The sequence below is a fragment of the Vigna radiata genome, chromosome 4 (genome assembly GCF_000741045.1).
Source record: "Vigna radiata var. radiata cultivar VC1973A chromosome 4, Vradiata_ver6, whole genome shotgun sequence".
NCBI lineage: Eukaryota > Viridiplantae > Streptophyta > Magnoliopsida > Fabales > Fabaceae > Vigna > Vigna radiata.
In genome coordinates this window covers 20,169,357-20,190,234 of record NC_028354.1, presented here as the reverse complement: position 1 = coordinate 20,190,234, position 20,878 = coordinate 20,169,357, and the positions used below count along the sequence as shown (strand labels likewise).

Genomic DNA, 20,878 nt, shown 5'->3' with positions numbered 1-20,878 from the left:
AAATATCATTATCCTTTAATAAATTTTGATGTAGTGAGGAATGAGTAGATCTGTGGAGTGTCTGTATCTCATTGATTTTGTTGAGACAGAAGTTGGAAAAGGCAAGAAAACCCTTGAAACATAGTTGTAAAGAAAAGTTGATAGATGAAGGCATTGGAAATGGAATAAAGAAGCATGAAAATGGACAAATAGAAAAGATGTGAATGGGCATCATTTTTATCCTTTCCTTGCAAGGACGATTTCCATCACTAACATCTGCATTCCTCAAACTGCTTCAAAAGTTTGTTCAATATATTCATTCAACAACGTGCTTTCAATCAACTAGGTACCTTTCTTTTACAAAGTCACTTTTACCATGTACTTTCTTTAGTAACTATTATTTCACATACTTAAATTTTTTTTACGTATATTTAATATTATTCTTATTTATTTTTCATTCTTATTTTTAATAATATAAAAGTGTGTTATGATACCATTATTTTTCATCAAACTCTACGATTACATTCTCTTTTATAAAAACATTACAACTTAAAACATCATTTTTCAATATTAAATCTAAAGTTTGGATAAGTTTGTTCACCAAATTAAAATTTATTTAAGTTTTGAACTTATGTATCCTTACGAATTCATATTTTCCTTTCTTAAATTTGAGATATTTACTTTATATTTGAAATGCTAGTATGAAATACAATTTAACATAATTTAATACAAAAGTTATATATAATGATAAGTTGTTATTATTATTTTCATTAGAAAAGTATTAAATGCTAAAAATATCACTGTCGTTATTGGTTATTGATAATGAGAAAGTAAAAATTATAGAAAAATATGACTATTATTCTAACACGATTTTAATGTAGTTAAGTAAATAGCATGAGCTAAAATAATTCGTGATATAAAAGTTAAATTTTAAGTATTTAAAATTGAATTAAAATTTAAAAATTTAAATTTAGAAAAAGTAAAAAAGATAAATAATAGAAAATTAAAAGTTAATGTATATATAATAAGAGAAGGATGATTGATGTTTATGGAAAAGTTGGGAAAGGATTGGTAGCGGTGGAGGGTATAAGTCATATCAGATTTGTTGAGAAAGTTGATTTCGAAAAGAAGTAAAAGAAATGAACGGTGGATATCAATTGCACACACTTTCTTGCCAACAACCCATCACTCATCTTAGACTTTCAAATCAATAATGCAATCACATACATCGACGGTGGATATCACATCTTATATAAACACTACTTTCAAACAAACTTTATTCATAAATAAATTCAATTTTATTTTTTAATTATAATACGAATTAAAAACAGTTCTTAATGAAATAATGTTTACATTTACAAGAGATTTGACTTATTTATTTAACTCCCTCGTATTTTTATTTAATTGAGAAAAACCTAAATTGAACCAATACGTTAGAAAAAATAAAATCACATACCAATTTCAAACATTTCTAAAATTCAACTTATTCTTATAATATCTTTTGTAACATCTTAACAAATTAAAAATGTTCCACTACAATGTTCCTATATATAAATTTCTTATTCCAATCATTTAAAATCAAAAGAATGAGTCAAAAGTTCAGTATGACATTCAATTCTATTGAATCCACACTAGATTACATATCATGATTCATAAACTAACTTCAAATCCTTCGCTTCATTTTCAAAACTCAATAAATAAATATATATATATATATATATATATATATATATATACAAAAATATATATTTTAATTATAATATATTTGACCACTTCAAATTTTTATAGATTTATAAATGTTTCTGTTAGGCTTAAATTCTGAGTTGACAAAATACATGATAATCTTAAAAATGTCTTTTTCAAATGGATCAATTCAAATATAGGAAAATTCTTTTGAAAAAAACTATATAATGTTTAAGAAAATAAGAGTTTTTTTTTTTTAAATCTGTTTAATGTATGAGTGAAAGTACGAAAAATTAAATTAGAAAGATATAACAATTGTGATTAAACATATTGATAATAATAATAAATAATCATCTCATAAAATATGTTTACAACGGCTATATACATTAAATTACTTATTCATTAGTGAAAACTATCAAACTTTAATTAAAATATTTTTTTTAGTAAGATACAATAAATAAAATTTTAATATCCTTGAAAATCTAACACTTGTACAAATATTTCATCAAAAACAGTTCGTCATAAATATTTTTATAACAATATTTACAATAAGTTGTTAAATATATTTTTTTCTGTTGTCTATATGTTTCTCATTTCAAGAAATAGTTAGTAAAGGATTCAAAAACACCACAAATATAAAGATTTTGAACAATATAATTAAACTCAAATAACAATAATAAATCAATTGAAATAATATTTTTCTCACCTAACATGGTCAGATTTAATCTTAAAAGAATGATAATGAAAGTGAGAGATTTAGAGATATGTAGGAGAAGAAAAAACTAAAAAGAGAAACTTTGATAAACTAGAAGAAAAAAAAAAAGAAAGAAAAATAATAAATGAGCCTGTGGGCTTTACCCAAATAACTTTCTTCTCTTTTCACCTTTTCCACTTGTTTTATTTTTATTTTGTGTTATTTTTAACGACAATATTAAAAAATATTACATATTAATAATTTAAATTCAATATTTTTTTAAAAATTAAAAAAAAAAATAAAAATAAAAATATTTTTCATTTTTCTCTGGCAAATCGATTTCTATTTTAGTTATATTCTTTATCTAATTCTTTTTTGTCAAATGACTTTTTTTTATCGTTTGTTATTTATTTTCTCACAAATCTTTTTAATCAAACAATATTTATTCTCCTTCCATTCCTCTTTTTTCTCTCCTTATTTATTTTATATTTAACAAATATATAATTCATGTATAAATTTATGTATAGAGATAATAATATTATTTAACTATTATTGTTATATTATATTTTAAATTAACTTATTCATTGTGCTATATTTTGAATTCAAATAAAATAAATATGCTTTGTTTGCAAAGTACAAATATATATTGAGAGAGTTTTTATTTTTATGATTTTGTTCAATTTTATAAAATTCAATAAAGATACACATAATTATTTGTTAAAATTCATACAGCCAATACCTTTCAACCAATAGAAGGATGAATCGCTTTTAAAAAAAAAAAATTGGTTCTTTAATTATTATAAAATAATATTGAAAACTTTCTTTTAATCAATTAATAAGATTAGTATATGATGAGTTATTAAGATCAAGATTAATCATAAAGAAAGCTAAAAAATCTTAAGACACAGGATTTTCGTTTTTACATTTGTTTGATTATTAAGAATTCACGTCTATTTTTTCCAACAACTTTATAACTATACTTACATAATCCTAAAAACAATATATAAACAAAACCTTAAAAAAATACTTCACACAATCTTACAAAGAATAAATGATGTTTCATACAATCATTACAATCTTCTACGTAAAGGTGGATTACAACACAAATAACATGACAAATATACAAAAAAAGATATATATAGATATAATACATATGAAGATTACAATAAACACTTATTGTCCAGAAAAAACTCTTTTTTAAATACAAATGTTTTTTTTTTCAAAGATAAAATACTTAAAACTCTCTCAATTTAGTTGATCTCATGATATCAAAGTGTTGGAATAAAATGAGAAAAGATGCACGATTTAAAGAAAAACTAAGTAATCGTTAAAATTAATCAATTGTATTATTGACTTAATCAATTAATAATATGCTTTAACCACATAATTTTTTAAAATTTAATAGATTAATCAATTATTTAAGGAACTTAATCAATTAAAATTATCAAACTTTTCATTTATCCTTTGAATTTGATTAATAATGTGATAAATTAAGACTGATAATTATCTTATTAAGATTGATTAAAAGTATTTTGTTTTTATTTTTTTTTTTACTTTACAAACAGTTAAAAGAGACACTAAACCTAAACCTAATGTTGATCTATTTAAACAAACACCTCTCATAACATTTAAATATCATAAAAAACAATTAATCAAATATTTTTTTTGACATAATAACATTATTTTTATAACAAATAAATTTATTTAGATATAAAATTTTCTTTATATTTAAATAAAATATATCTATAATTATTTTAAAATGAAATAAATTTTTTCTATGTTAAATTAAAACACATTGATTTAGATAAAGAAAAGAAAAAAAGTTTTGGTTTTCTAGAGCTTGGAGTGGTGTGATATTAGTGGAAACTTTTTTAGACCATTAACTTTGTTATTTTAAAATTTTTCAACTTCGATCTTATCTTACTAACTTTCTTTTATATACATATTAAAAGCTGAATACGAATTTAGAATGCCTATAAAATTTTTCAAGTGAAAATATTAGTAAAAGTTAATTAATGTGAAGCATTTTATAGAATAGGAATATATTAAGTTAAAAAAAACAAATGTTAAAATATATTTTATTTATTTTATTTTTCAGTTTAATCTCTACTTTATTTCCAAACATTAATTTAGACTTGTAGCTAAAACTTTGTTATATAACGTTAGAAAACTACAATTCTTAAACTAATTATAATTTTTATATTAAATACTATTTTAAATATTAATAGTTTTTAATTTATAAATTAGTATTTAAATTAGACAATAAATAATAATTTTTAATCTATAAAATTGATTATTATTTAATAAACTTTTTCAGTGACAGACGTGGTGTATTTTTAAAGTTGAAAATATAAACAAAAATCTATTATCTCATATTAAAACATTTTAATTAATTAAAAATTCATATAGATATCTGTTATCGAAAAGATAAATAGCTCTCACGTTTTATAAAATTTGTCTCCTCAATTAGCTTATATGATATCAAATGCAAAATAATTTATTGTTTCCTCTAAAATTGGTAGCATTGTAACCTTTGGAAGAAAGATGTATATATATATATATATATATATATATATATATATATATATATATATATATATATATATATATATATATATATATATATATATATATATTTAAGTCATACTGTTCAAAATATATAGAATTATCTTTAACAACAAAATCTCTTGCAAAAATATTGATAATATTTATGTATTCAGGATTTAAATTGGTGAATATTAATAATATTACAAATACTTTGTTTTTCTTTTAGTCCACAAAATCAGTGAATTATAAGCAATGTATATGATGTGATGGCCAGACAAGCACATGACATGAAGTGTGTAATATGTCCCAGGGTGTTGGCAATGAAAAATATATAAATATAAAATATCAATGTTTTGATAATCATTTTTAACAATTTTTTAAAATAAGACATGTGTCATTATTTTATTGTCTCTTTTGAATTTATATTTAAAAAAATATTTAAAATAGATTAATGATAAATTACCACGTCATTAAAAAATTGTTAATACATAATTGTTAAAAGAATTTTTTTTTAAATATAAAATGAAAATGTTTAATTAATAATTTCATTTAATGATTAGAATTTTGATTTGTTTTAGTTATTACATTTTGTTTTTATTTAATTGATTTTTTTAAATCTCATTTAGTCTTTATTTTTGTAAAAAAGGAATAATGTGATTTATTAAATTAAATTAGTGTTAAGATGGTTTGGAAGTAATATATGTTAAAATTTGATTCTCTCAGTATCAAAATTTAAATTATATTTTACTCAAAAAAAATGTTATGTATTAAGATTAGAGAACTCTAAATAAAAGATGATAAGATTTTAACACCTAATATATATATATATATATATATATGATACTTTCAAACAAATATAAAAATCAAATCGAATAATTACAGTCACAATATCACAAACAAAATTACTTTTTACTTGGTATCAATAAAAAAAATTACTCTTTGATACTAAAAGGTTTAGAAAAAAAACAATGTATGTATCTATCTTATTTGATCCAAATTCTTGACACTAACAGCTCAGAAAGTGTTGTCACCCAAGTCTAAGACCAACTCCATGTTATATCTTATTCACATGCTCAGTACAACAGACACAGTACATAGAACTCTTCTGTCTCCATATTATGGCTAAGGATGTAACCATAATGTCAAGTTAATAACGATAATAACAGCAACAACTCACACCAAAAAATAAATTCATTCTAAATCAATAACTCCTCTCAAGTTTCATAATAATTACTGTCAGTGGATAGAAAAAAAAAACAAATTGTAGATTTTTTGTAAATAAATAAACAAATAAGTAAAAATGATTTTTAAAAATATAATATATTTTTGAATAAATGAGTTAAAAATCCATGAGAAATGATAAATGGGTTAAATAAGTTTTATAGAATAAAACATAAAAAATGAATTTTTAAGAATATTATTTAACAAATTATGAATAACTTGATAAGCTATTAATTATAAAGTAACTGAGAATTTATAAAAGTCATTAAAAATCTCTTTTGTGTTATCATGTAAAGAAAAAAAAAATAAAATCCAACGTGTACAAATATTCTTAGTCCATCTTTCATCTTGGGTCTTGCTTTTCACAATCATGATGTGGTCTTGTCTCATAAAAAAAAATTGTGATCCTGTCTCTCCTTATATCGACACAGTTTTATAAATTAGGATGGGTAACATCCATAATGTACTACTAATAAATGAATAATACAGTACATCTCCTCTTTTCTTATTCTTCCTCTTTCATTGCACTCATTTTTTATCTTTACATCCTAAACATATTTTGCTTGATAATTATAATGGATCAACAGTTAATAGATTGAGTAATTCATCATCTAACAACGAAGTTTCTTAAAATTTATATTAAATAAATATAAAAGTATATGAAGATATCATTATTCTATAAATTTATAGATGTTTTGTATCAATTGAAATAAGATCAATTTATAATATATAAAAGAATATAAATAGTATTATTTTATAAAATTAAATTAAATTTAAAGTAAATTTTTAACATAATATCAGAATCATCGTTAAGATCTATTCACTGTATTTTATTGTTTGATTACATCTTTCATTTTCTAATAGCTTTTTTTACACATAGATTCTAAAATAAAATATGTTGTGAGTTGGTGTTTCTATTGGATCTTATTCTGTTAAAGATTGAAACAAAATCTAGCGTAATCTATAACAGATTCTTGTGCAGTCTAAATCTAAGATGTAAAAGATAAATCTTGGAATCCAATTAGTATATAAGAACAGTTAAGAAGAAGGATGATTGGATTGGTCAGTCTATAAAACTTCACTTTCCGGCACGCTTCTTGTGACCACACTACTTTATTCACTACCACACACTACATTCGTATTCACAACACAATATTTACCTCTGTTACTGTTTTGCCCTTCTTTTAGACATGTGGGTCCACCACCAAAACTCACGTGTACACCTTGTTTTTTTTTTTTTTTTTTTATTCAATTCCACCTTTTACTTCATAATAGTTACCATATATAGCCAACAAACAATGCATTTCACTCACTGTCAACAATAATATATTTTATTTATTTTAACTGTTATAGATTCACATAATATGATGAATAGATTAATTTTATAAAATGCTTAGAAAGATTTTAACCCGAAAAGTGGAGCACATTGCACTCTGTGAGTAATAATAGGCAATAATAAGGGGAAAGAAGGAAAAAAAGTTTAGAATGATTAATGGATATCCTTTTCGAACTTTATGCCATTGCAAACTCTTCTGCTTCAATTTCTGTGTTTTAGTACATTGCTACTAAGGATAAATGCTCTTTCTTACTTATCAAAACTTATGTACATGCTTTTTTCTATTATATATAAATATATTATCATGTTACTTATGTCAGATTAATAATCACTAATATCTATATTGATACTTATAGATTATTGCCTTAAAGATTATTTTTAAAAATTTCTGATAGATTTGGATGGAAAGAAAGTGTAAAGCATATGTCATGACAGGTAAGAGCGAGTGGAAGAGGGCGCGTGAATTAGAAGCATGAAAAGCGATGAATAGACGCCCCCATAGCGCAGAATAGCAGAGAGACGTAGACCCAACGTTACCCAACAAACTAGAACACTGTTCCCTGTTGGTTGTCCCGATGACGCAAATATTAATATTTTTGGGTGTGTTGACCGATGCTTGCATGCGCATGGGTGTCCAGGTTGTCTCGTTCGTCTTATCCTATGCACCCATGACACACTCTCTTGTTTCCACGCGCCTCACTACCATAACCACAAGAAACTTACCTTAGCTTTGGTTTGCAGTGGCATTAGCAGCATTGGTGCTGCCTGTGATTTAAGTTGCCATGTAAAATGTATTATTGTTCTGGAAGGGTATTTGCCTCTTATTTTTTCTTTTTCTGTTTGCCTTGTGACGGTGTCGTTTTTTGCATCAAGAGTTGCTTTCTGCCTCAGTCTTTTCGTGGCTGTCACAGAGGTTCAGCAGAGTTGTTCCCATGTCTTTTGTGGATAACATTATTGTACCTTGTTTCCATAAGTGAGAGTCAGGTTTTGCAACTGGGTACCTAAAGGGAAGAGAAAGCTGCTTTCTTTTTTCCTCTTTTTTTGTTTTGTTTTCTTGGCCAGGGAATGTGAAGAAGTTCTTTTCTCACCGGTGTGAAAGAGAGAGAGAGAGAAAGACAGATTACCGAGAACTGAATGCGTTTTTTGGTTTTAACAATGTAGAGTAGAGTAGAGAAGAACAACATCGTTTGCTGAGGAAGGTGGTTTTGACTTTTGGTTCCATTAGTGTCGGTGGTTCTGGGGAGTGTTGCAGAAATGAATGATTCCGCGGCCAAGAATTTGGCTATCACGGAGAGGAAGGTGCAGCAGAAGCCGGGTGGTTGTGTCGGCATTTTCTTTCAGCTCATTGATTGGAAGAGGAAGCTCTCCAAGAAGAAGCTCTTCTCCAAGAAGCTTCTTCCTCCAGGTTAATTTCTTAGTAAATCTACGTTCATATGATGTAATAGTATTATTCAGTATGATATGAATTTGGCCTGAAATGTCACACATACGCATGAGGGATTGTTCTTGGTTTGTGGCGACTGATATATGTTCTTGTTGTTGAGTGTTTATCAGCTCGTGCGAAAAAGTTCAAGGGGGATGAAAAGATGCCAAATTCCAAGATTCACTTGGTAAGATTCTATGCTCGAGTGGTTGTATGGATTCTTCTTTTCTATTTTGTTTAGTGTTTGGTGTTTACTAATGTTTTGTCTGGGTATTGTGGCTATGTTCAATATGCAGATTGCTAATGAGAACAGTGGAGGTTTCCCAAGTGCTAATAAAAAAGGTGGGAATCATGGCGTAGATGTAGACCAGAAGAGTGAAATGCGAGTTCCGAGTCTGGTAGCCAGGTTGATGGGTCTAGAATCTATTCCGACTGCTCAGCGAGATAAGTCCAAGAAAGCCTTGTGTGGTGATGGGAAGAATGAGTCTTTGAGTGGTGACCATGGTGAGTTGGATCGGCAATGCATGGGTTTGGAAATGGGAGTTGTGAAGCATGATTCAAGACCTCAGAAGCTTCAGAAAACCGGGTCCTATGAGAGAAGGGCAGTGACTAGGTTTGGAGCTGATGCTTTCCAAATTAAGAGTGTATTATCACGAGGAAGAAAGTATCATCACCACCATCATCATCATCCAAAGCTTGCTTCTTCTTTGAAGAGTCCGAGAATTCCTTCCGGAAAGAGTGCTTCTCGAAGCTCTAGGTTAATAGGAGCAGCTACTAAAATTTTGGAACCTGGATTGCAAAGCAGAAGTAGGGCCAAAGGTTCTCTTGCATATCCTGCTTCCATGTACCCTCCCAAGACTGGTATTGTGACCAATGATGTGCAAAATCATTCTTGTTATGAAGCTGGCTCATGCAAGCAATTGATGGAGCAGACCTCTTGCAAAAACTGTGGTAATCTGCTTGACGTAGTTGACTGCAAGCTTGAGGTTGGGGGACAGCCACTGGATCCTCCACCTGTTGTTTCTGATGTGATCACAGCTTCCTCTATGGAATCATCAGAGAAGAAGGGAAAGTCATTAACTTCCCTTGGACATGACAGAGATGTAGTTCTTCTGAGAAGCCAGGAAAAGTTCATATCTCTTGATACTGAAGAGAAGGGGAAAAATAATGCACATAAGTCATGGAATGAGCCCACTGTTAGAAGGATGTCAATGCCCCATGATTGTCTACCTAAATGGAATTCATCTTGCCAACCATCAAGGACCCTGGAGGATGATGCATCTTCTTTTCGCTCAAAACACAAAACTCAAACACAAGAACAGATGTTAACCAGTGAAAGATATTCATCTGGATCTACAATGAGCGATATGCAAGTAAAAGGGGTATCATCATCTACGAGTGCTATGAATGGTGCTAAGGACTTTGTTTCTATGAATAGAAGTCTTACTGGTCGAACAAGGACAAGATCTCCTACCAAAGCCGACAGTTGTAGATTTGACCTAGAGAGAAAACCTTATAGTCGACAGCATAATTCTTTGTCTCACGTAAGAACATTAGAGAGAAAAAGAAGGATCCCAAATGCCACTCAACTAGAAGGCACAGGTTCTGTTTATTCAGTTGGTGCAAAACAGAGAAATCTCCATTCTAATGGATTGGGTGGCAAAAGAAGGGACTCCAATGCTTCCTCCTTGAACAATTCCATTATAAGAAATAAGCAAGTTGCTCAAGGAGAAAGAATTATTAAGGTTAAGGACAACAAGATCAATGATGTAGTGTCATTTACATTTAATTCTCCCTTGAAGCAAAAGATAGGAGTAACTGTTGACAGGGAAGAGACAAGCACTGACAATGAGAGTATTAAAAGGCCTAAACCATTGAGAGTTGATGCTTTAGGTGCCTTTCTAGAACAAAAATTGAAGGAATTAACCTCTCAAAGAGACGAAGAATTGGCTACAGGTGTTCCGCCTAAAAAATCAAGTGCCATGATTCTTCAAGAGCTGATATCTGCTTTAAGTTCAGAGCATTTGATCTGTCATGATGGTCATCATGTGTTTAATGAAAATGTTGGCTTGCATGTAAGTCTTCTCTGTCTATATTTCCTCACTGCTTCAAAATTTAATTCTCCTGTCATTTTGCATTTGTTATCAATCATCTTTTTGTAATATCCAGTTGCTCAATTTCATTGTGAATCTGTAGTCAATGTTATCTACGTGACTTGAGTCTAAGCAAGAAATATAGTTGTATGCACTGCAGCTTGAAATGCTTTTGTATCTTATTTATGCTTTTGTTTATGAGCTTTCTGCATTTGTGGCTATTTATGTGTCAGTATAAATGACAGACTGCCGCAACGGTGGGAGGGGGTGACATTTTTTTTTTTTATATTTGCCTCAAATTATCGTCTCGTATCTTACTATATTGTTTATTATCATTGTTTAGACTTCTTCCTGTTGTTCTACTTAAAGGATTTTTAGTCCAATGGATCTTGTTTTTGACATTAAGCAATCATATTTTTAGAGAAAGGTACATGTTCTGCTAATATTGGTTTAAACAATTGTAAGTCTAAATTTCTTACCAATTTTTGTCGTTTTATCTGTTTTATCATATCAAAGGATGAAAAATGATGATACTTTAGTCGGGTGGTACTACTTTGTGGTGTGTATAAAAAAAGGAAGGAACATGGGTTTTTTTTTAGTATAGTGAAGCATACTAATGGAAGTTAGATAAAAATAAGGAATGGACATTGAAATGGATGCGTTCTTGATGATATCAGATGTACTAAAGTTTGTGCTGTAATTCTCATATGCTTTTGGCCCATTGTATTAATTTGTACTGTGAGCGGTGGAAAATTGGAATTTTGACATGATCTTTGCTTTATTATTTTCTTTTCAGTATGGGGAAAAACAAGAAAGGTTATTAGGAACCTCTTGCAATGGTAATCATCTCAGTCCCGGATCTGTTTTGGAAGCTTCCTTTTCTTCCAGTAGTCTGGATGAAAGCTCAGGTAAAGAGGAGTTTCAATAAGAAAAAACTTTAGTATACATTTATTTCATCCCTGTTCTTTTGAGCAAGTTTCTCTTTTTGATGTGTGTGGTCTTTTGATTTAATTCCAGGGCATTGTTTTCACCCTGATTCCATGAATCACTCTTGTTATGGTCAACTAGAACATGAAGCTGAACTTTCAGATTCTGCAACATCCTTTACCAAAGGGAAGATAGGTGAGATACTGAGTGATCTTGTCAGCCAACTTCCCAGGGCATTGGAAAGTTTGCACACTTATGGGACAGAATTAACAATAAGCAAGCTTAACCATATGAAGGATATTCTCTTGCATGCTGAGTTGGTGCTTGGAATTACAACTGATCGCAGACAGGATGATGGGCCACAACTTATAATTCATCGGTTTCTCGTTGATGATCTTGAGAGCATGACGAGTGATACCATGTGGACAGATGTGAGTTGTGAGGATTCTAAACAGAGAAAGGAAATAAAGGGCTTTCTCCTTGACTGTGTTGTGGAATATCTAGAATCAAACTGCAGCCTTTATTTTAACTCTGGATTCAGGGCATGGACAAAGTTACCTTTATGCATGAGAGCTGAGATGTTGGCCAAAGAGGTGAAGAGGGAGATCAACAAATGGTTATGTATGGTTGGAATGGTACCTGATGAAATAATAGAATGGGAAATGAGCCACTCCTTGGGGAAATGGACTGACTTTGGTATTGAAGCATGTGAGGCTGGTGTTGATATAGATGGGGATATACTTCAAATTTTGGTTGATGAAGTTGTTGAAGACCTTGTAGGTTCCACTCATGGCTCCATCACCTTCTAAAGTTCCATTTAGCTGATCATGCAACATCTCACTAGTCATTTCTCTGGCGAGATGTAATCTAACAAGGGGTATTTTTTGTACAAATAGGATTATGTTTTGGCTCTCTGAATTAGTGGACAAAATAATGTCCAGTGACCAAGTTTTTATTTTTTTTTTCAATTATATATGGCTGTGATTTGCCTAGTTTAGACACAAAAATATGCATTGATAGCCAAGCCTTAAATCAAATATTAGTTAATGATATGCTTTGATGACGAAAACACATTACTGGTTGCAATGTGTTTGAATCTTAGAATCCTTCATTGCTTTTAACAAATTTCAATCAAATTTCAAGTAACAAAATTTACAATTCAGTAAGAGTTGATTAACCAGTTTATGAAAGCTCCATTTTGGGTTGTGCTGCTAAACATTCAGTAAGAGATGATTAATATCAGTTTAGCCAAAGGAAACCATGCTGCATATTCTGATATATTCCAAAGCACAATAGGCAAAATCCTTCCCAACAAACAGTTATTCTCTCTATAACAGTGTCATGGTGATGGATAGTTGGATACTCTCACAGATAATACAAGCTTTACACTTACATAATAATAATAATGTAATGAACTTCCTCCCAAAACCAATTTTTTTTTAAAAAAATCCAAACTGAAACTTACAAAAAGAATGAAAAGTAATGAATGAACAGTGAAGACAACTATCACAAAACCTACAAAAAAGATAATCAAAGGTTGAAGGAAACTCATTGCACTCCAGTTTCCACACTCCTCAAACGTGCTGTCTGTACCCTATAAAACTCTTTCTTGTCATCACTCTGCTATTCCTTCCTCCAACTCTACTCTCACCATTGATGGCATTAGCAGTAGCAGATGACAAACTCTTTAGTTCATCAATGCTGGCATAGCTCTTCCTCGGCATGAGTACCCCACCACAACCACCACCACCCCTTTTCTTCTCACCTGCGTTCGCCGACTTACTCCCTCTTGCACTCGACAAAACACCAGACGCACTCTTCGAAGGAGGTGTCAACTCCATCAAAGTAGGTAACACGTTACCATTCACCGGCTTCCTATTCTCCTTCCTCAAAGCAGCAGAAAAGTCAGGAACAGACTGTGCTACAATAGAGGAAGACCCTTTTCTCCCAGAAACCACGCCACCTTGAAACTTCACCTGTTTCTTCCTCGGTGGCGTCAAAACCTTCGCTTCTACCTCCATTTCCACATCCTCTTCCTCTTCTTCTTGCTGTCTCATGTTTTTCATTCGAAGCTTTCTTTCCCTCAGCTCAGCGTATGCTTGGTATCTTGGTCCTCTCTCCAACTCCATCATGAGAAAGCCTTGCATTTGCGCGGAGGTTAGACTGATGAGGGAGATGGTGTCAACTGTGGGGTTCGTGTGTTGCTGCAGAGAGACGTTGAAAGGCTCTGATATTGTCATGTTGTGTTCATTCATGAAGAAGCTCGTTTCCTTTTTGTTCCTCTTATCAGAACTTTTCAGCGCTTTGTTAGACTAAAATATTTGAGTTCGCAACGGTCTAATAAATCTAAGTCCAACGTTCTAAATAAGCTGGGCCCCACACAGTTGAAAAGTCCCTGCTTCTCATATTATCACTATTAATTGCTACAATTTTTGTTGAAAAAAGGAAATATTTAGTATATTAAAAATATAAAAAATGGTTAAATATTTATTAACTATTGAGATAATTAGGAAATTTTAATTATTTAATAATTTTAATTATTTAGTATATCTAAAGTAGATTTTTTTGGGTGTGCTTTGAAAGTGTAACAACTAGGACCAGTGTTCTGTACGGAAAGTGGATAAATCAACATACAACAAAAAGTTAAACAAAAAAAGGTAGAGGATATGAAATCTTATTTTGTGTTTCATGAATTATTGAAAAAAAAAATTCAATGTTTGACTAATTTTGTCTGACAAAATTAATAATAATAACTGCTGAAAAAAATATTATCAGCAAAGAAATGAATGTGTCTCCAACAACTTTAGACAATTTCATCAATGACCGAAGTGTGTTAAAGGTATAATTTCTTAATATACATTCTTATTGACACTCAGCTGTTAATTGAAACTTACTAAAATTATAATAAAATGATAAATGAAAGTTACAAAAAGATAACACTAAGAAAGACATCTTGTAATGTTTTTTATTTTATAAATTTCTTAAACACAATTAATTAAAAACTTATGTTTAGATATGTGATGGAAAAGTGAGGTCATGAACTTAATTAAGGTATCAAGTTAGTAGTGAAACAGGTGAATCATTAATTGACCAATATAAATTTAATTTTTACATTTATATTCAAATGTCGAAATTGACAATTGATACGTAGGTTTCAACCCCCTTATATTAAAAATGTCCTAACTTTTATGGCACCTATTTACTCAGTCATCTTTTCTTACCCAACCCATTTACTAAAATATTATACTTTTTCTTAATATAAAAAAATTCACTACTTAACAAGCTCATAGAATACATATTCCAAATACAGAAAATGCCTTTTCTATAAAAATTTAAAATTATTGTCTTAATAGCAGTTTACAAATTAGGTAATAAACTAACTACTCTTTTATATTATATTTTGATCTAAAATATTTCCAGATTCACTATTCGAAATTGTATTTTGTAATTACATAATCCAACCCACACTCTAAATATATAATTCAAAATTATATTTTAGGTTACATTGTCCAAAATTATAACTCATTGTCCAATATAAAATTATTTCAAATTGTATAAATAAAAAATATCATTTCAGATTACAGAACATTATGGAATAATAGAACAAACCACATGAGTGACAAAACTATAAAGATCATAATTTGAGTATATCATGCAAATTAATTTAAACTCATTAAAATACTTAATTTTAGCTTTACCTTTACATTTATTTAGAACTGGAGACCTAGTTCCGGAATCATCGGCACATGTACCATAGACAATGATGTTTTGTTTTAGGTTTCACCCTGTGATCACTTACTATTTAGCATAACATTATTAGGTTTCCAATGGTCAAAGGTTGCTTCCACATGTCCTACCATTTTCCATTTTCTTTGATTGGTCCATGCAACATCTTCCAGAGTAGAATATGACCACTGGTGTGCTTTACAAAAAAAATGCACTATTCATGACTCATGACAAGTTTCTGAGGTATAATTGCTATCTGCTAACATACACATCAATTTCATCTAAGCCAAAATTGGCTTATCCATTTGAGTGAAATTACACTTTATGGTACTTGTACTTTTGCCCTAAATTGAATCTATTGACATGCTGGTCAAAGCCTCTCAGCACAACTGTTCTTATAGCTACAACTCCTTGCTCCAATGAAGCATCAATCTGTTATTTGAAAAAGGAAATCCTAATCAAATTTCAAATTAGACATAAAGAAATGCACATTATAATGTAAACTGCTCTTTCACTCTTAATGAAATCTAGTGGCCTGTCATAACTTATAACACAGTATTTGACAGACTTATCAGTATTAAGTGCAGTGTAATTATAACAGAACTGATTGATCTTCTACAATTAAGTTCCAGTCAAAGTAAATAACAAGACATAACACGCGATTGTAGAGTATTATGCAAATAGCATAAGCACACAAAAGGTACATGCTATTATAAAAGAACTACACCAATTCACACTTGGTAGAAGACTAGATGTAACCTGCTTTCGTTCCACAGAACTGAATTTTTGTAGAAGAAATGCTCTCAAGTCCATAGTTCCGGGAGGATTTCCAATTCCTGCAAACACAAATTTGAAATACAGTACTGCTGGGACAACTGAAGAAACCTTGTCAAGGTGACTGAGGCAAGGAGCTAACCTACTGCAAGTCGAGGAAAAGCACTGCAACCATCCAAATGGCCCATCACATTTTTCAATCTGTAGCATTGTAAAACCAGCTATAGAATTTAATATTTCCCATTACAGTAAAAAATTTACCAGTTCCCAATGCATTTCTTTAAAACAAAATTGGTCTGTATCAGGATGATTTCCTTGGTGTGTTATCTATAAAAACATTCAAGTCATATGAGATAATAAACTGCATTGAGAATTAATGTTAGAGCATAATAAGTGTCAATCAAGTTAAAATTCAAACAAAAGAAATCTACTTTAGAGTTTAAACAAAATGTGATACAGCTGTGTTCATTCACAAACCACCTCCTCAATAAGAAATTTCAATGGGCTTCCTGACCACCTATGTGCCCCGATTACTGCACCCACTGTAACCTTAATTTTTGATATTTCAATTTCAACCTTATGTCAAGAAGTTTATAAAAGGCCTGTTCACTGTCTCTCTATTCATACCGAATATTTGCTAAAGACATGATTCCAATTTCTGAAATCATGTTTTGTTCTGATATATAAAAAGCATTAAAATGAATAGAACAAGCATTACCCATTGTGATGTCCATGTCCGCCTTTTGGTTGAAGCTTTAAAACACCATTTGGCAGGCTTGTTTCATCATAAACCTGCATAAAATTTCCCAAAAACTTACTGCTAAATGAAAATTGCAAAACACATGTAAATTGTCATTAACTGCTATTAAACAGAAGGTAAGAAATACATACTAGTAGAATATGACGCAAGGGTACTTGATAATATGCAGCAAGTGGCCCAACCTTCAAGAATATTAGAAGTAAGATAAAATTAGGAACCAAAAAGAAACACAAAAACTGACAGATCAACATGCCAAAATAAGAACTGAATCAGATAGAGTTGATCCGCAATCAGTTTCAACAGTTATCTCTCTACTAATGTATGATGAAAACTAAAGTATGTGTGTGTCTTATAAAAAATCTATCCAATATTTACAGTGGAAACTTACCGACTCTCCACTAAAATTCATGTACGTCTGAGGCTTTGCCAACAAAATTGGTACTTCTCCGATGGAACCTGTACAGATCACGGAAGAAAATATAAGTGAGTGTTAGAATTTCCATGCAATCCAAAACTATGAGGGAAATAACAAAATAAAATCAATGCTTAGAGGATGATGCACCTATTCCAATCAAGGCCTTTGACTGTATTGTGTTCATCTTAATCCCTTCTGCTCGAGAAAGGCTATCAATTATTTCAAATCCAACCTAACAGAGGGCAAACCATAAGATTCACAACAAATAGATATTCAATTTCAAGCAATTTCACAAAGAACTGAACAATTACGTTGTGCCTAGTGCCATGGTATTTGTTTCCAGGATTACCCAAGCCAACAATGAGCCAAGGAGTATATTCCACTTTAGCACCATTACTTGTCTGGGATACCGAACAGCGAACAGAATGTCTTGTTTTAACAGAAGGTGTTTTCAAATAACAAGGATGGCGAATGTTCCTGGGATAGCTTAAACAAAGACCAGGGGCAGATGCTGCATGCAACATCGATCTGTCCAAAGATGAAAAGGATATGCAAGTGAGTGTGAAAAAACATCTCATTATATAATTGAGAAAATAACAACTAAGGTGTCAGTAAACCCAATTTTCAATAAAGCCACTTACAACCTCAACATTATACACTTTTGTTTGGACCAATGTTGTCAAACTCGAGTAACTCATAAGAGATATGCATACACCAAACACTACATTTATAGATATGAACGTAAATTACAGAAAATATAGACAAGAAAAACAACTCATGATAAATCACAAATATTAAGATCGAATACATAACCCCACTGCTTTCATAAGTCATAAAGTAACTCAATAACTAATAAAATCATAAGTGCTAAATACAAATTATGAAATAACAGAACACTCCAAATCTAAATGTCAGCAAGAACAGAAGGAAAACCCCAACAGTTGGTATCACTGTCTGCGAAGAAAACCTATCATACAAAGGGATTCTTCCATAAAACGCTCTCTTAAGATTTTCCAACAAAGCTAAAGTTTGAGACTTTAGATGAAACGGAAGAACAGAATTAGATGAAAAAGGGAATTGGAAAAAAGAGGAGAAACTGAGGGAAATGGATAGATAATGTAAAGAAATAAATGAGAAAGTGAACCTTACCTGATAGATAGTGTAGCAGTAGCAACTGCAATTGCAAACGAAACAAAATCAGTAAACAAAACACGAAAAATAGTTGGCGGATATCTTACGTTGTTCTTCTCCCTTTCCTTTTCATCTAATCTAATCCTACGCTCTTTGATAAACCCTCCTTCCCAACCGTTGGATCTAGTTCCCAATATCAAGTTCAAATTAAAGCCTCTCTTTTGTATTAACCACAAATTCAACAAAATTATTTTTAGTATAATATAGTTCCTAAATTGATAATTAAGCAATAGCGTAATTACCTAATTTTATGATCGCTAATAGAATTGGTGTTCTAGAGGTACGTATTGTGTTTGATATAAACTAGAATTATATACTTAAAATCATATAAGATAAATTTGAATATTAATTTCAAAAAATAGAATGATACAAATTTGTACATGTAAAAAATCAAGCAAATATAACATTAATAATTACTATGGTTTACGGTTTTTATTATTATAATGATATTTCTTAGTTATTTTTATTACTATTTTATATACTATTACGTGTAATTATTTCCAACACTTCCAACACAGAAAGATGTAAAAGAGGACCAAATTGTAGAGTGGAGTTTTAAAAGATATATGTATTAAGAAAATTGTGATATTTTTACAAATGGAGTCCAAATGAAATTCTTTGGAATTGAGACAAAGTGAAATTAGAAAAATAGAAAAAAAAAAAACATAGTTTTGAACTTGATTCGACGTCACCTACATGTGTCATGATAACCAATGTTGAATCAAACGCCTAAAACCTCCATAAGTCAATAATGCATTGTGTCATTTTGAATAAAGAACATTAATTCAGATAAGGGTATTTTTTTTCTTCCGTAAATTTACGTGAAAATGAGTTATTGTTCGAAATTTTGGTCTCATTTAATTTTTCAAATTTATAAATGTTTGAGTATAGTAATTTAATAAAATTTTATTAAATTTATTTAATATTTTAAATACATTTGTTAATATTAAAATAAAAATGTGTTAAACGGTATAAAAATCAAACATTATTCTCAGTTAATATTAAACTAGTAAGTTGAAATGAGTCATTACAAGCATAAGAGAAATTAAAATGCGTATTAATTAATAAGATTTACCAGGCTGTGTGATATGTGACATAATTGCTCATGCATCTTCTATTCAGTAACGACAGCACAGAAGACAACCATGGAGGGAACCAAAATTACTTTCTGGATAGATTGTACTATCAAAGTCAATGATGTTCTTAGAAAGCCGATCAACGCTTATCAGGATCTCGTCAAAGATTGGGTGCCATATTTCAGTGGATGATGTGTATATGCACTGCCTCTGTCATACATATGGTAACAAAACAACCATACTTCTTTAATGGAACATAGGAAGGTTCAAGATAAGATACAGATAACATAAGTCTCTACAATACTAACATATTTACTTTTGATATTATTTTAAAAAGTTTTTTACTTATGAAATAAAAATATGTTTTATGTATATAAACTCATATTCATATAATGTTTTATTTCATTTAATGAGAGGCTTTGTTTGTATTATAACAATGGAAAATGCTTTTCCAACAACATTTTTTTTTATAATTTTTTTACAACATTAATGTGGTAGTTTGTGATTGATCCATTTTAAATATATCAAACAATAAAATAGTAAAACATAGTCTATTATTAAAAAGTTGTTAACATATGATCATAGTCTTAATAACAATATGATGTTTTTTTAGGTTATATTGAAACTCTATACACAAGTTGTTAGTGAGAAAAATGATTATTTGACATACTTAAAATTTTTAAAAAAATGTATCTTTAACAAATTTTTTTGATAATTTTTTTACAACCGCTTATGTTGCAACTTATGATTGATTCGTTTTAAATATATGAACTAATAAAATAGTGACATATAAACTGTTGTCAAAAGTTATTAAAATACCATGATCCAAATTTTTACATTCATTTAACACTATACCTTTTTACTTTTTACTCTCTCTTTTTTTTAAAAATTAAAAAAATTTATATTTTTATAATTATTTTAACCTTGTACTCTTTCGCAAATGAAGGTAAAAGTGTCTCATCCTACCATTATTATCATTATTATGTTAATAATGTTGGATGATTTGTAAGATTATCAAGCAGTCCTTTTTGTA

At 29.7% G+C, this 20,878-nt stretch overlaps 3 protein-coding genes across 7 annotated transcripts; 1 reads left to right on the top strand and 2 right to left on the bottom strand.

Moving 5' to 3' along the window:
• Positions 1–8,078: 8,078 nt before the first annotated feature.
• On the top strand, positions 8,079–12,940 carry LOC106759383. The gene is made up of 5 exons (XM_014642535.2): positions 8,079–8,865; positions 9,015–9,070; positions 9,180–10,958; positions 11,773–11,884; positions 11,994–12,940. Exons 1-5 carry the CDS (start codon positions 8,715–8,717, stop codon positions 12,710–12,712), a joined length of 2,817 nt encoding a protein of 938 aa, XP_014498021.1. The 5' UTR covers positions 8,079–8,714; the 3' UTR covers positions 12,713–12,940.
• Positions 12,941–13,208: 268 nt separating this feature from the next.
• On the bottom strand, positions 13,209–14,219 carry LOC106758908. The gene has a single exon (XM_014641915.2). The coding sequence runs from the start codon at positions 14,156–14,158 to the stop codon at positions 13,478–13,480; it is 681 nt and encodes a 226-aa protein (XP_014497401.1). The 5' UTR covers positions 14,159–14,219; the 3' UTR covers positions 13,209–13,477.
• A 1,522-nt stretch (positions 14,220–15,741) lies between these two features.
• Positions 15,742–18,876, bottom strand: LOC106758592 (chloroplastic group IIB intron splicing facilitator CRS2-B, chloroplastic). Of its 5 annotated transcripts, none has more exons than XM_014641518.2 (9): positions 18,728–18,876; positions 17,890–18,106; positions 17,726–17,810; positions 17,552–17,619; positions 17,295–17,345; positions 17,122–17,195; positions 16,546–16,604; positions 16,389–16,465; positions 15,742–16,061 (listed from the first exon to the last, which is right to left on the bottom strand). In XM_014641518.2, exons 2-9 carry the CDS (start codon positions 18,100–18,102, stop codon positions 15,945–15,947), a joined length of 744 nt encoding a protein of 247 aa, XP_014497004.1. In that variant the 5' UTR covers positions 18,103–18,106; positions 18,728–18,876; the 3' UTR covers positions 15,742–15,944. The 5 variants fall into 5 exon arrangements, with proteins under 5 accessions (XP_014497004.1, XP_014497005.1, XP_022635836.1 ...); XM_014641519.2 differs by lacking the exon at positions 18,728–18,876 and adding an exon at positions 18,512–18,698; XM_022780115.1 differs by lacking the exon at positions 18,728–18,876 and adding an exon at positions 18,555–18,698.
• Between the last annotated feature and the right edge of the window lie 2,002 nt (positions 18,877–20,878).